General features: G+C 42.8%; 1 protein-coding gene across 1 annotated transcript in view; it reads right to left on the bottom strand.

The window, feature by feature from the left end:
* Positions 1-15640, bottom strand: part of LOC126188858 (uncharacterized) — a 70203-nt gene that overhangs the window by 25947 nt on the left and 28616 nt on the right. Inside the window, exons 4-5 of the mRNA XM_049930501.1 lie at positions 14822-14899; positions 7847-7965 (exon numbers count right to left, since the gene is read on the bottom strand). Coding sequence (XP_049786458.1) covers positions 7847-7965; positions 14822-14899 — 197 coding nt within the window. The remainder of the gene's footprint in view (positions 1-7846; positions 7966-14821; positions 14900-15640) is intronic.

Consider the following 15640-nt stretch of genomic DNA (forward strand, 5'->3'; position numbering starts at 1 on the left):
TGACAACCAGTTCCCCGAGTTTGGAGTACCTGAGACATTGTACAACAATCAAAGGAGACCTACCTGTCGGACTCAGTGAAACAAATATATCGTTTGCTACGCTTCAAGAAATTACATTCTAGTCCACTGCATCCAGTAGGAAATGGTAGAATGGAGCGAGTTCATCGTGCTATTGGTGCAGTGCTGAGCTGCTGTATTCACTATCACTACAGTGACTGGGATACATGTTTGTCATTCTTTGTGTGAGCGTACAATTCAAAGGTTCAAGTGGTACTGGGATATCCGATTATCAGGTAGTCTATGGAAGGAAGATGCCATTGCCAATTGATATGGTTAGACTGATAAGCTTCAAGACAGAGAGGCAGTCTGCAATTTTGCAAAGATGCTGAAGAGATGCAGAGGCATGTGCAGAAAACTAACACCAAAGCTCTGGAATGGCAAGAGGCACTTCACTGCAGTACAGGATATGGGGGCAGGTAATGCGGTTTAGCCCTTATACACTGAAGAGTAAAACAAGGACGTTTGTAATGAGTTACAAATAAATTTATCAAGTAGTAGAGACATCGCCAATCACCATCAAAGTTAATTTACCAGTGAGAACAGCAATAGTTCATTTCAGATACTTTGACCATTTCAAGACATGCCAAGTGCATTACCACAAGAATCAATCATGGAGAAAGAGAAAAGGCTGAGAAGTAAGACGAAAGCTGAGTGCAAAGATGTTGCACGATTGGTACAAGAAATACATCATGGATTGAGACCAAAAGAATAGGGAATAGTTGTGTTTTCCGCATTATGTTGTGTTCAGATAATGGCATAAGGTAGCATTAAGATAAGGAAGGTGTGTTTGTCAGTGACCAATTTGGTTTTATGCAAAATGTACAAAATTAGTTCGTTTGTCACTGTTTTTGTTATTACCTATAAGACTTATGTATAGTGTATGTTTAAGAAGTTTATCAGGTGACTGCATTTCTTTCGAATGGGGGTCAGCGAATAATGAAGGCTCCTGTTCCCAGGTTTCTGTGTGCCTTGCTGCACCTGTTTACCCATGACAGAAGGGGGAGGGCTGTGGGATCACTACGTACAGTGGAGTGCTCTTCACTAAACAAGAAGATGTGGTTCTCACCAGTCGTCAATGGAATCAGATGATAGATTTCAGTTCATGGGAAATGTGAAACCAAGTAAGGAGAGTGGAAGAGGTGTTTGCAGGGTTGCAAAAAGAAATAGAGAGTAAGGACATAGCGAATGAAGAATAGGGAGAGTATGACAGACTTCAATAATTGTACATCATTTATGGGGGAGATGCAAGGAGCAGAAGATGTGGTGCCATTCACCTTGCAGTGATGCAATAGGAGTTGGTTGGACGCTGGAGGACAGATATTAAAACTGTGTTCCGAGTTGCAGATAAGTATGGCATCAGAGAACTAAATAGTACCATGGAAGGAGTGCGAAAGATGACAAAAGACAAGAAGACAGTGGTAGACTGAGGTGATAAAGTGGCATACAATGCACTTGGTGGGCCTGGAGAAAGAAGTTTCGAATAATACTTCCTCACTACAGAGGTGATGGAGTATGTGTAGTCGTCAGCTGATATCTTGCACCAAGATCTGGGAATGATGCAGTCTCATGTGAGTGCATTAGACGAAAGAGTTACAGTTGCAAGGTTGCTGGAGACATCCGCTGATAGCATTTGGGTTGCCTGAGTCGAAATGGCAAGTTCGCAAGAAGCCATTCTCCATGCAGGACATGGACAATTAAGTACAACATTAAAACACCAGAACAATTTCTCATTCAGTTACAGAAAGGACAAACAGCTACCACCTGAGTTGTAATCTTATAATCTTCGCAGAAACGAATGATCGGAATTTTTCTGTGTACTACCAAAGAGCAACTATGGAAGTTAGTACAGACTAGACAAAAGTAAATGCACTGATTAGGATCCCAGTTCCAAGTGAAGACAAGTTCGTAAGTTAAAAGGGGGACATCAAATGATACTACACGTGACCCCCAGCCCCCTTGGGCGGGGCGGGGGGAAACTTTTAAATTTTAAATGGAAACCCCCATTTTTTACTGCAGATTCAAATTCTCCATAAAAAAGTAATCAAGTTTTGTCTGAAACATTTTTTTAAACAATTGACAGATGGCACTGAAATTGGGAAAAATTAAAATTGGGGAAGAACTCCGATTTATTTAGAATGATCCGAGAAGGACACATCAAATTGATACAAAATGTGCACCAATTCTTTCATTACATCAAATTAAGCTATTTTTTTACAAAATATATCCTACCCGCCACAGTTTTTGGTGGAGGGAGGAGGAATGGTATTAAAATCTCGTTAGGGAACTCTTCCCAATTGCATTACTCACCAGACTGTGGGGCTACCATGGCCAAACTGCGAACAATGGCTCAGTATAAAGGTTGGTACAATGCGATCAGATATCACTTCAGTTTCAGATTGTGAACCGTAAACATCAACCGACGAAGGTAAATTATTCTTTAGCGAAACATGGCTCACTATCCTCCTACAGAGATTGTCGATATGATGTTAATTTTAGGTGAATGCCATAACAATTACGCTGCAGCGGCGCAGTTGTATGTGGATCGTTTCCCAAACGGATGACATCAAAGCGAAAACATTATTTGAAATTGCACTCAATGAGCTCGGAATGGATACATGCACCATCCACCTCGTCATCGCGATTACAATGAAAATGATGATAGTACCCTTACTGTTCTCGCCTGTGTTCAACTGGATCCCAAAATGAGTAGTTGTGCGATTCAGAGACAATTTGGAATACCGAAATCGACTGTTTTGAGGAGTTTGAAGGCACATAAATATCATGCGTATCATGCTTACCCATCTTTGACCCACAACCTTACTTTCAGAAAGCAGGACTACACTGGATTTACTACAGTATGACACCCTAACGCTGGTAGCTAATTGCTACAAGGTTGGACCCACCAGGGCAAAGAGAGTGGAACTGTGTGACTGTGGGTTGCTAATTAATGGCATAGCTTGAAACATAACTGGACAGACACTTCTTCTGTCAGGCACTGATTCAGGGGTTACCAAGTTGAACGTGACATGACTAGAACTCCACTGGCCAATGAAATCCGTAGGAGTGCTTCCAGAGCACGATCTGAAATATTTCAACAACACCTAGAAGCCAGACCTAATCATCTCCCTCAACCAACTCATAGCTAACCAAGAAGGACGTATTCAGAGGAACAGATGTGTCAACACATTTAGCAGTAACAGTAAAGCAGCGTAATATGGTAGTGACCTCGAGTGTCACCATAGCAGGCACTATGCCGGCTCTGGCCCTGTTCTGTGCAGCCTTCTTCTACCTGAGGCAGAGAGTCGTCCACCCAAGTGAGCACCCGGTAGTTCAGATCTCAGGAGCCTAGTTCACTAATCATGCACAAAGCACAGAGGTTGGAAGTGTGAAATGGAAAAGTTATGTACAAATACATACAAGTAGTGTTACGAACTGTGGTACATAGTGCTTAAGATGTACACATTATTGAGCTCGACAAGTGACTCTTCATACACTCTAAAGAAACTTAAGTCATACAAGGAGTGATGCAGAGGTGTAATGACTAACTGCAATTAAGGAAGGTTGTCGGGCAGAGACACAGCAGTTGTGGTTCATGCGTGTTAATGAAATTTAGTACTTTATCTCTGTTCAGCAACTGCAGGTATATTTAAAAAAAATCAATGACCACTTGTTCAAAAGAAATTTTATTTGTAAATGGGCTTCAGGCATCTAGTCCCCTTAGAAGATTACAATTATCTCATAATTAGCGAGCATCAAAAATAGACAGGGTTATGCAACATAGTATCGTAGTCATGTATAAACATTATACAGGGTGTTACGGAAAGGTACGGCCAAACTTTCAGGAAACATTCCTCACACACAAAGAAAGAAAATATGTTATGTGGACATGTGTCCGGAAACGCTTACTTTCCATGTTAGAGCTCATTTTATTACTTCTCTTCAAATCACATTAATCATGGAATGGAAACACACAGCAACATAACGTACCAGCGTGACTTCAAACACTTTGTTACAGGAAATGTTCAAAATGTCCTCCTTCAGCGAGGATACATGCATCCACCCTCCGTCGCATGGAATCCCTGATGCGCTGATGCAGCCCTGGAGAATGGCGTATTGTATCACAGCCGTCCACAATACGAGCACGAAGAGTCTCTACATTTGGTACCGGGGTTGCGTAGACAATAGCTTTCAAATGCCCCCATAAATGAAAGTCAAGAGGGTTGAGGTCAGGAGAGCGTGGAGGCCATGGAATTGGTCCGCCTCTACCAATCCATCGGTCACCGAATCTGTTGTTGAGAAGCGTACGAACACTTCGACGGAAATGTGCAGGAGCTCCATCGTGCATGAACCACATGTTGTGTCGTACGTGTAAAGGCACATTTCTAGCAGCACAGGTAGAGTATCCCGTATGAAATCATGATAACGTGCTTCATTGAGCGTAGGTGGAAGAACAAACTAAAATGAGCTCTAACATGGAAATTAAGCGTTTCCGGACACATGTCCACATAACATCTTTTCTTTATTTGTGTGTGAGGAATGTTTCCTGAAAGTTTGGCCGTACCTTTTTGTAACACCCTGTATAAGGGCACCAAACAATAAGAACTCTTGCATGTCTGCACGAGTTTTTTGATGTCCTTATATCTTATTTGTCCATAACTACAATACTATTTTGTATAACCTCCTTATTTTTGACACTTCGTAATTATGAGATAATTCTACTGAAGAAGAGCACTAGGTGCCTGAAACTGGTAAAGAAATAAAATTTCTTTCGTGTAGCTAGTTCCTAATTTTTTCAACATAAAAGTTAATGAAACTTGTTACCCTTCACATTCGTTTACTTGACCCGCCAGTAACTCACCACTCATGACAACCAGCCGCTCAATCTGAACGCTGTGAAACCATGTGTAAGGACAACTTTGTTGGACTCGTTATGTGAATTTCAAAGCAAAATTGTATCTACGGAATTGTCTATCAACACTACAAAGTTTTGGTCGTACGTGAAATTGCTGAACTCAGCAAAGTCGTCTATACATCTGATCATGATGACATTTGCATGGAAGATGCCGGGACAAAGGATCAAATACTAAAGTCCGTCTTCAGAAATTGCTTCACCGAAATGGTACACATTTCCTATCGCCGCAAACAAGTTAAGACGACAGACAAGCAAATAAACAAGCACCGGACTGAAAATCAGCTCAAGATGTCCACCAGAGGAAGGACCACTGGACATAAAGGAGTGTGTGTTAAATTCTTTATCGAATGCCTGAAACGAAAGGACCAGTTTCTAGCAAGAGATTATACTATCCAGAAAAAAGTCAATAGCATTTATGGCAAAAAAGGTTTGTCTGCCCATTAACTTATCAATTCATTGCGCCAAGACCCCCAAATATTGTTCACAAACGACCCAAGCTGACCCATTCACATGGCCGAGCGGTTAAAGGCGCTACAGTCTGGAACCGCACGACCGCTACGGTCGCAGGTTCGAATCCTGCCTCGGGCATGGATGTGTGTGATGTCCTTAGGTTAGTTAGGTTTAAGTAGTTCTAAGTTCTAGGGGACTTATGACCACAGCAGTTGAGTCCCATAGTGCTCAGAGCCATTTGAACCATTTTTTGACCCATTCACAACACTTCAGAGACTGAGAAATTTTCACAGACAACACAAAAAGTTGCAGTAATACACGGATCATACTGCGTTATTTTGCTTTTCATGTATAGTAGCGTGAGAAGTCCGAGGGGCATAATGCACAGAGCAGATTCTACCACCTTAAAGACCACAGAGCCTGCACTCAGACTCACATGACTCACAAGTGCAAATGAGCAATATTGATGACACTTGGCGGGTATGTAGAGGGATCAAAATAATGCAATACGTATTTTTTGAAGTGGGTAAAACACTTCTTGAAAGGTAAAATAAATAAATGTCGTGTGACTAGGGCCTCCCGTCGGGTAGACCGTTCGCCGGGTGCAAGTCTTTCGTTTTGACGCCACTTCGGTGACTTGCTCGTCGATGGGCATGAAATGATGACGATTAGGACAATACAACACCCAGTCCCTGAGCGGAGAAAATCTCCGACCCAACCGGGAATCGATTCCGGGCCCTTAGGATTAACATCTGTCGCGTTGACCACTCAGCTACCAGGGGTACATTCTTGAAAGGTAACTTAGCATATTAAGTTTAAAGTGCATATCTCCAAAACCATGATATATAAAAACTGTATTCCATGCAAAAATTGAAACGTAATTAACGTTCTTCAAAACTGTATCTCCAACTTTTGTAGTCACCTGAAATTTTCCAAAATACTCAAGCACTCCTATTCAGTTTAGAAAAATGGAAACTCTTGTTACAGGAACAATTAAATAAGCCTTCAGCCCAACATCCATCCATGTGTAATAACGCTGGTTTCAGAAATATCATTGTTGGAAAGTAAGTTTTACACAATGTACTGTCAGTGTATTTTCAACATTCCTAATTGAAACATCTAAATGTTCATTACTATCCAAGTTACACGTTCTACTTATTTAGTTTTATATTTTAATTTTTTTATTTTACGTTTTTTGTTTGGTTTTTTTAGATTATCGTTTCATATTCGTGAATTTCATTAAGTGAAAATAAAAAATATCTCATCTTATGATAAAAATGATTACAATAATGATTATCTGTAAATAAATGCTTAAAACAATGTTTTTCTACACCATGCACATAAAATAGACGAAATTTCTTCACATAATAAACACGATGGACAGCACAACACAAAAAAAAATTCACCGCAATTCGCAAATTGTACCAGACGATCCTTTAAATATCTTGATTTTTTATGTGCAAAATTACTTTATGGCGTATGTTTTGCCCCTTTGTGTAGCGTAGTGTTGTGTAGTGTTTTGTACTGCTGTGTAGTGTAGTGTTGTTTAGTAGTGTAGTCCAGAATAGTGTAACAGACCAGTAGCATGTGCCTTCGAGATTCCGGATGAACAGATATCAGTGTGCCACATGGGCAGATGGTACTACGTAGATTTACTTTTGCTATTATTTTTCTTTATACAGATATTCTATGTAGAATTTTTTCCCTCGTAAACAACATACTGCTTTGTTACTAATAACAAATTTGAAATTATGTTAAAATATTATGTGCTACTTTCATGCCAATCCGTGTGCAAGATTTGGCCTGTTCTTTTATGTAGATAACAGACTGGAAGAAAATAGCTAATAAAATAAATGTAAAATCGTGAAATATAGTATTCTCTTAAATAAATGTGTAGTCAAGATGCCAAACAGTTTGCACAAGAAGAGAATAGAATGTTGAAGATTAGGTGGATAGATCACGTAACTAATGAGGAGGTATTGAATAGGATTGGGGAGAAGAGAAGTTTGTGGCACAACTTGACTAGAAGAAGGGGTCGGTTGGTAGCACATGTTCTGAGGCATCAAGGGATCACAAATTTAGCATTGGAGGGCAGCGTGGAGGGTAAAATTCGTAGAGGGAGACCAAGAGATGAATACACTAAGCAGATTCAGAAGGATGTAGGTACTGGGAGATGAAGAAGCTTGTACAGGATAGGGTAGCATGGAGAGCTGCATCAAACCAGTCTCAGGACTGAAGACAACAACAACAACAACAACAGTCAAGATGCCAGGGCTTGTATGCAGGATCTGAAACGAAGAACCCAAATCTACTGAGGATATTGTAAGAAAAATACGAAAAAAAAGATACGGGCAAATTTCTTGTAGTTTTCTCAGTACTCGTACATATAACACAGCTCAAAGGAGGGCAAACAAAGACACTTACCAGGTATTTGAATGCGAGGGGAATGAGCAGTCGCGAGACGTGCGTCACTCCAGATGCCAGCAGCTGTGCATTGTCTCTCCAGTAGTTGGAGAGCTCTTCCAGGACGACCGCCTGGTATTCTGTGTAAGAAAACAGAACAGATACTAGTGAACAATCACATGCGCCAGTTGTCTGTAGAAGCACAACATTCAACCTCGACGTCCACCAGCTCACAGACTGTATGAAAGTAGAATCAACGTTTAGAAACTACACTGAAGCGCCAAAGAGACTGTTATAGGCATATGTATTCGAATACAGAGATGTGTAAACACGCAGAATTCGGCGCTGCTGTCGGCAACGCCTATAAAATACACCAAGTTCTCGCGCTGCTATTAGATCAGTTACGGCTGCTACAATGGTAGGTTATCAAGATTTAAGTGAGTTTGGACGTCACGCTATGGTCGACGCACGAGCGATGGGACACAGCATGTCCGAGGTACACATCAAATCTCCGATTTCAATGAGACCGGAAAAAGATTCGGTAAGAACGGGATCAGCGACGACTGAAGCCAATCGTTCAACGTGACAGAAGTGCAATTCTTCCGCAAATTGCTGAAGATATCAATGCTGTGACATTAACAAGTGCCAGCATGCGAACCATTCAACGAAACATCATCCACATGGGCTTTCGGAGCTGAAGGCCCACTCGTATACCCTTGATGACTGCACGACATAAAACTTTATGCCTCGGCAGGGCCAGTCAACACCGACATTGGATGGCTGATGACTGACAACATGTTGCCTGTTTGGACGAGTTTTGTTTCAAATTGCATCGAGCGGATTGAGGAGTACGGGTATGGAGTCAACCTCATGAATCCATGGACCCTGCATGTCAGCAGGAGACTGTTCGAGCTCTGTAGTAGTGTGGGGCGTGTGCAGTTGGAGTGGTTGACTCTGACAGGTGACACGTACGTAAATGTCCTGTCTGATCAATGCATCCATTCATGTCCATCGAGCATTCCAATGGACTTGAGCAATTTCAGCAGGACAATGCGACACCCCACACGTCGTGACTAGCTACAGAATGGCTATAGGAACACTCTTCTGAGTTTAAACACATACGCTAGCCACCAGACTACCCGTACATGAACATTACTGAGCATATCTGGGATGCCTTGCCGCGTACTGTTCAGAAGAGATCTCCATCCCCTCGTACTCTTACTGATTTATGGACAGCTCTGCAGGATTCATGATGAAAATTCCCTCCAGCACTATTTCAGACATGTCACGTCGTGTGGCAGTTCAGTGTGCTCGTGGGGGCCCTAAACGATAGTAGTCAGGTGTACCAGAATCTTTGGTTCTTCAGCATAGATCAATATACAATGGCTACAGTTAGAGGATGGACACCTTTATCGACCGTTATCAAATCCACGCTTCATTATTTGTATGCCTGCTCGATATGCTGACCGAACCTTATGTGAACATACTTCTGAAAAAAAAAAAAAAAAAAAAAAAAAAAAAAAAAAAAAAAAAATTTAAAGTTCATTCTCAGAGATGCAGAGTGGTGTGAGTGTATAACGGGTACTGTGTGTATCTAACGCTACTGCAAATGTTCAGGGGCAGACCGCAAGAGAGCATGCCCAATACAGGTGCACGTGGAGTTTATTGTTGTGTTTCTGACTTTGTGGAAGGCCGAATAATCGGCACGAGGGACCTGAGAACATCACAGCGACAGGCCGCACACACAGCCATCTGCAGCGGAATGACTGAAGAATGTGTGGTGGCGAGATGGATTCTGGCGAAGAGTGTGGCTAGGAGACCACTGACCGTCGGGAACAGGTAAGTTGAAGCTGGGCTGACATCCGGAGTGTGTCGTTCACCACTGGTACCAGTGCATGGCCAGACTGAACTGGCACACTGAGTGGCGTTATGTGGCGATTCGAATCGGTTCTGTTTGTAGCTGACTGGTCGGCGCTGTTTTGTCTGTAGACGACATGCTGACCACTCTCAGAGAGCTCTATACGCACATCTCTCCAACTCAGGGAGTCATGGTTTGGCGAGCTGTCAGATATGACAGTAGGACTGATTTTGGGTGTATTGAAGGGAAGGCTGAATGCTCTCCAGGATATGGCAAAAATCTTAATTCCTTTTTTAATGCACTGAGGTGACAAAAAATCATAGGACAGCGGTACACACACATACAGATGGCGCTAGTATCGCGCCAGTTGGTGTGGCCGAGCGGTTCTAGGCGCTTCAGTCTGGAACCGCGCGACCGCTACGGTCGCAGGTTCAAGTCCTGCCTCGGGCATGGATGTATGTGAAGTCCTTAAGTTAGTTAGGTTTAAGTAGTTCTGCGTTCTAAGGGACTGATGACCTCAGATGTTAAGTCCCATAGTTTGAACCATCTGAGCCTGTATCGCATACACAGGGTATAAAAGAGCAGTCCATTGGCAGAGCTGTCAGGTGATTCATGTGGAAAGGTGTTCGATGCGACTATGGCCGCAGCATGGGAATTAACAAACTCTGAACGTGGAATAGTAGTTGGAGCTAGAAGCATGGGACATTCACTTGAACAGTCCACGGGTGTACTGCCGGTCCATAGTGTCCAACAGGCACAATATTACGGCGATCAGACATGTCGCCTTTGTCAGGTGCGTTGACGAACTGAGCTGCTGAGGGCGGGCAACCATCTTAAATCCCCTCCTCCTGCTAGACGTTCTCTCCGCCGTCCGCGCCCGCGCCCGCGCGTCTTCGGTCGCTAAGACGCTGGCGTCGGCGTCTGCGGCGGCGTCGGCGAAATTACCTCGTCTGCTGTGGTCGCCCGTTCGTTTTCTTTGCTGAGCGTCTTTTTAATTGGACTCAATGCTGGTCCCCATGCCTTTCTGAGGTTATAGCCGCAATCTCGGTTGATGAGTCCGTCCCTGGTACGAATTTCGATAGCCTCTCTAGGCTTTTGCTTTTGGTACAGACCGTCTGGAATGTAGTCGAATTAAATCAGGTGATGCTGAGGGAATTAGATTTGGAAATGAGACAGTTAAAGTAGTACATGAGTTTTGCTATTTCGGAGGCAAAATAAATGATGATGGTCGAAGTAGAGAGGACACAAAATGGAGGCTGGCAATGGCAAGGAAACCGTTTCTGAAGAAGAGAAATTTGTCACGATCGAATATAGAATTAAGTGTCAGGAACTCTTCTGAAAGCAGTTGTATGGAGGGTAGTAATGCGAGGCAGTGAAACATGAACGATAAATAGTTTAGACAAGAACAGAATAGAAGCCTTCGAAATGTGGTGCTACAGAAGAATGCTGAAGATTAGATGGGTAGATCACGTAACTAATGAAGTATTGAACTGGGGAGAAGAGGAATCTGTGCCGCGACTTGACTAGACGAAGGGATCGGTTGGTAGGACACGTTCTGAGACATTAAGGGATCACCAATTTAGTACTGGAGGGAAGCGTGGAGGGTAGAAATCGTAGAGGGAGACCAAGAGATGAATACGCTAAGCAGATTAGGAACGATATAGGCTGTAGTAGTTACTTGAAGATGAAGAGGCTTGCTCAGGATAAGGTAGCATCAAACCAGTCTCCGGATTGGAGATCACAACAACAACAGAGACCAGTTCAAAAGTTCTGCTCTAATAGAGTCTTCTCCACTAGCTTTACAATAAGATTTTAATAAACTCTTCAATTTCTTGGTAGCTGGGATAAATCGTCTTCTAGATTTTCACGAGTGTTCAAGAATTCGAACTTATGGAGTGGTTCTGGACAGTTAACAAGCTGATGAAAATATTTTGCAATGATTTCGAAATTTTCATTCGAGTCTGTGTGCTAGACCGCTAAGCCACGGCGACATTACAACAACAGCTACTCAAAAAACCCCTCATACCCTACGCTCGCACAATCCGCCAAACGCAGTTTCAAAGAAAAATACGCTGACGCTGTGACCAATGTTGCACTTGCAGTTCTGGAAGGGATGACGTCACATCAGACCACGTGCAATCGAAAACAGCCAATGAGTCCCTTTCACAGTTGATCATAGTGTGGCTGATCATCATTTACATCCCTCGACACCTATTTCTAGTAATCGCAGAGAGGGCACTATAAAACCTGTTTTCGTCTGTTTCATTTGCATACCAGCTCCCATTCGAAGGGAAATGGATAATTTTATTGTGGTTAGAGGTCTGCATTCGAAGAGAAATGGTGCAATTTTAATGTGATTTCAGCTCTCATTCAAGGAGAAACGGCATAATTTTAGGGTGATATTTATAGTGTGCTGTAGCACATTAGCACACGATAACTGGTCATCACTGGTTATAACTACGTACTTCTCATGTGCTATGCATGTTATAATGTTGACATATTAGCAAGGGACATCTTTGACCTGGAACGCTCCGAACCACATGGAATCTAATTTAGAACAACACTCGATCATAAAAAGAAACTAGTGGTCTGTGTCTTTTTGATGGTAAAATTTCCATTCAACCACGAGTGACATTTAAATAGAGGTAAACAAAGTAACAAGATATCAGTACCATAGGAGGGACATTTTACGTCATTCAGTGACGTCAGAATATCATCACATTTTCAATGAATAGTGCCAAAAATCCTCTGCTTGAAGTGATTATAATAGCGCAAAACACATATCCTACAGTCCTAATAGTGCTTTATTAGTCCTCATAGTACAGATGTGGGATTTTGATGAAGTGGTTAAAACAAATCGGAATAGAACAATGTGCACATCTCACTAAAGCCACGTTTTTACATTCGAAATCACTTTCGCTTTCAAGCAGTCCAGTATCAAAAACCACACTAATTACATTTTCAGATGATCACATGAGTATGTAAATGTCATAGCCTGCCTTTCGCCAAGAATTTTGCAATACAGGCGGATACTTTTGTGCAGAAAGGTAATTGTGAATTACATAGCGAAGTCAGATGGTGAAATAACCATCACGTTTCTTCACTTGTGGTTTGGCTAATTGTAGTCTGAAAAAAATCAGCAGTCTTTCTGATATAGGACTTATATTGCCGAAAGAAGTAAACATTAAAGGGGGTTGACAATATTTATTTGTTTTCGGTGGCAATCTCTTCAGCATAACAGATTTGTTTGGAAAACTTGCATCTAGAAATGTACGACCCGTATGAGCAGACCAGTGGATTCTTTTCAGTTGTTACGTGTTCGCCAAGCAATAACATTAGAAAACGTTACATGTGTTCTTTAGTCATTTTTCCACTTTTCTTGCCGTCACATGCGTGCTTCGTGGGCGGTTTTTTCAGGTATCCTTGAAATATTTGGGCCGAAAGTGCCTCTTGAAGACAGATGTACAACTTGTTTGATAGTCTGCCTGTCATTGATAACATCACATCAATTGTGTAGTTGTGTGTAGAGCCATTTACAGACTGCAACACACTAGCTACAGTTTCCCCTCCTCTGTGAGACAGTGTTGATGATGAAGACATTTCATACTGGAACTGACTCTGCTCACTGTTCGAAACATTTCCTTTCTCCACACCCTGGTGTCTCACAATGACTTCCTCCACAAAGTGTTGTACCTTATGATGTATACTATTACCGTCTTCTGTGACAAAAGTAATATACCTCGATGAAATGCCTTATTCAGTCTTAAGATTGCTGAAGAAAGAAATCAAAACTTTGCTTTAATTTTTTTTAATAAGAGGTGGAGCCCCTCCACGTACACACGAGCACAAAAGATCTACTGCCATCTCTGCATAAGGGTTCTACATCTACATCTACATGATTACTCTGCAATTCACATTTAAGTGCTTGGCAGAGGGTTCATCGAACCACAATCATACTATCTCTCTACCATTCCACTCCCGAACAGCGCGCGGGAAAAACGAACACCTAAACCTTTCTGTTCGAGCTCTGATTTCTCTTATTTTATTTTGATGATCATTCCTACCTATGTAGGTTGGGCTCAACAAAATATTTTCGCATTCGGAAGAGAAAGTTGGTGACTGAAATTTCGTAAATAGATCTCGCCGCGACGAAAAACGTCTTTGCTTTAATGACTTCCATCCCAACTCGAGTATCATATCTGCCACACTCTCTCCCCTATTACGTGATAATACAAAACGAGCTGCCCTTTTTTGCACCCTTTCGATGTCCTCCGTCAATCCCACCTGGTAAGGTTCCCACACCGCGCAGCAATATTCTAACAGAGTACGAACGACTGTAGTGTAAGCTGTCTATTTAGTGGACTTGTTGCATCTTCTAAGTGTCCTGCCAATGAAACGCAACCTTTGGCTCGCCTTCCCCACAATATTATCTATGTGGTCTTTCCAACTGAAGTTGTTCGTAATTTTTACACCCAGGTACTTAGTTGAATTGACAGCCTTGAGAATTGTACTGTTTATCGAGTAATCGAATTTCAACGGATTTGTTTTGGGACTCGTGTGGATCACCTCACAGTTTTCGTTATTTAGCGTCAACTGCCACCTGCCACACCATACAGGAATCTTTTCTAAATCGCTTTGCAACTGATACTGGTCTTCGGATGACCTTACTAGACGGTAAATTACAGCATCATCTGCGATCAACCTAAGAGAACTGCTGAGATTGTCACCCAGGTCATTTATATAGATCAGGAACAGCAGAGGTCCCAGGACGCTTCCCTGGGGAACACCTGATATCACTTCAGTTTTACTCGATGATTTGCCGTCTATTACTACACACGCACCGTGTTTAGTTTCGCTGCAGTGAGGTCTCGCAGGATGTGGGAACCGCGATGTTCGCATACGTCTGGTTAAGGTTAACTACTAATGCGCGCTCATTTGGAGATAGATTCGGTCGATAATTGAACGAAGGGTAGCGGTTTGAAGGGCAGAGGAAAGAAAGTGCCAAGGCAAGAGCCAAGGGGAAAAGACCTCTGCGATAGGTGGGTCAGGTTGTAAGAGCAGTAGCGGTTTTCTTGCTGCCTGCGACAGGACATGCAAGGGTGGACTCTGTTAGTAGTGGGTATCATGCAGGTCGATACCTTTGACGTCGTACGGTGCTGTTACTCGGCGGCTGCCGATGGGTGCCAGTTTTGATTTCTTGGTCAGCGTCAGCATACCTGTAACAGAAAGGTTCATCATCGTTTTGTGTCCGATAGGTCATACATCAGATTCACAGTGAAGGCGGTTTGTTTGTGTGTCAGTGTGCGAGCTCGTCGGTTTCCCTGCTGTAGCCTGTCGGTTGGCTTTAGTAGCAGCTGGCACATCCAGCCAACGTTGCTGATATGCAGGGGCTTGCCGATGTTGTCGCTTGTGCGTGTATGTTAGCTTGCCATAGGTGATTATGCCCCAGCTAGTAGAGTCTTTGGCCGCTTATGCTTCCACCTATGGTTGTGATCATAGTTTCCCAGAGTAAGGGTGAAAGGACTGTTCGAGGGTCTCGAGTTCCTGTATAGTCGTGTGGCGTGTTTTTCTGAATACTTAATTCAGGGTTTCAAGGCGGTATTCTTTATGAAGATCCACGGTGCGTGTGTATCGCTGAGCTTTGCTAATGATGCGTAGCACTTTGTTCTGTATGATCTGCGGTCGGCGCAGGCGTGTAGGAGCTGCGTATCCCCAGACGGGAGCTGCGTACGTCATCAGAGGTCTAATCAGTCTCATGTACATGGACCTCGGCACCCTCCTATTCAGTGTACTTTCCCTGTTGAGCATTGGGTAGAGTTGTTTGAGCCACACGCGCGCTCTGTTGGCAACGTGTTCTATGTGGGCCCCACATGTAAGTTTCCGGTCCAGCCAGACACCGAGATATCTGACTTTCTCTCGGAAACGTATGGAGCCAGTATGTAGTCTTACCTGTCGAC

The sequence above is a fragment of the Schistocerca cancellata genome, chromosome 5, assembly GCF_023864275.1.
Source record: "Schistocerca cancellata isolate TAMUIC-IGC-003103 chromosome 5, iqSchCanc2.1, whole genome shotgun sequence".
Lineage (NCBI taxonomy): Eukaryota > Metazoa > Arthropoda > Insecta > Orthoptera > Acrididae > Schistocerca > Schistocerca cancellata.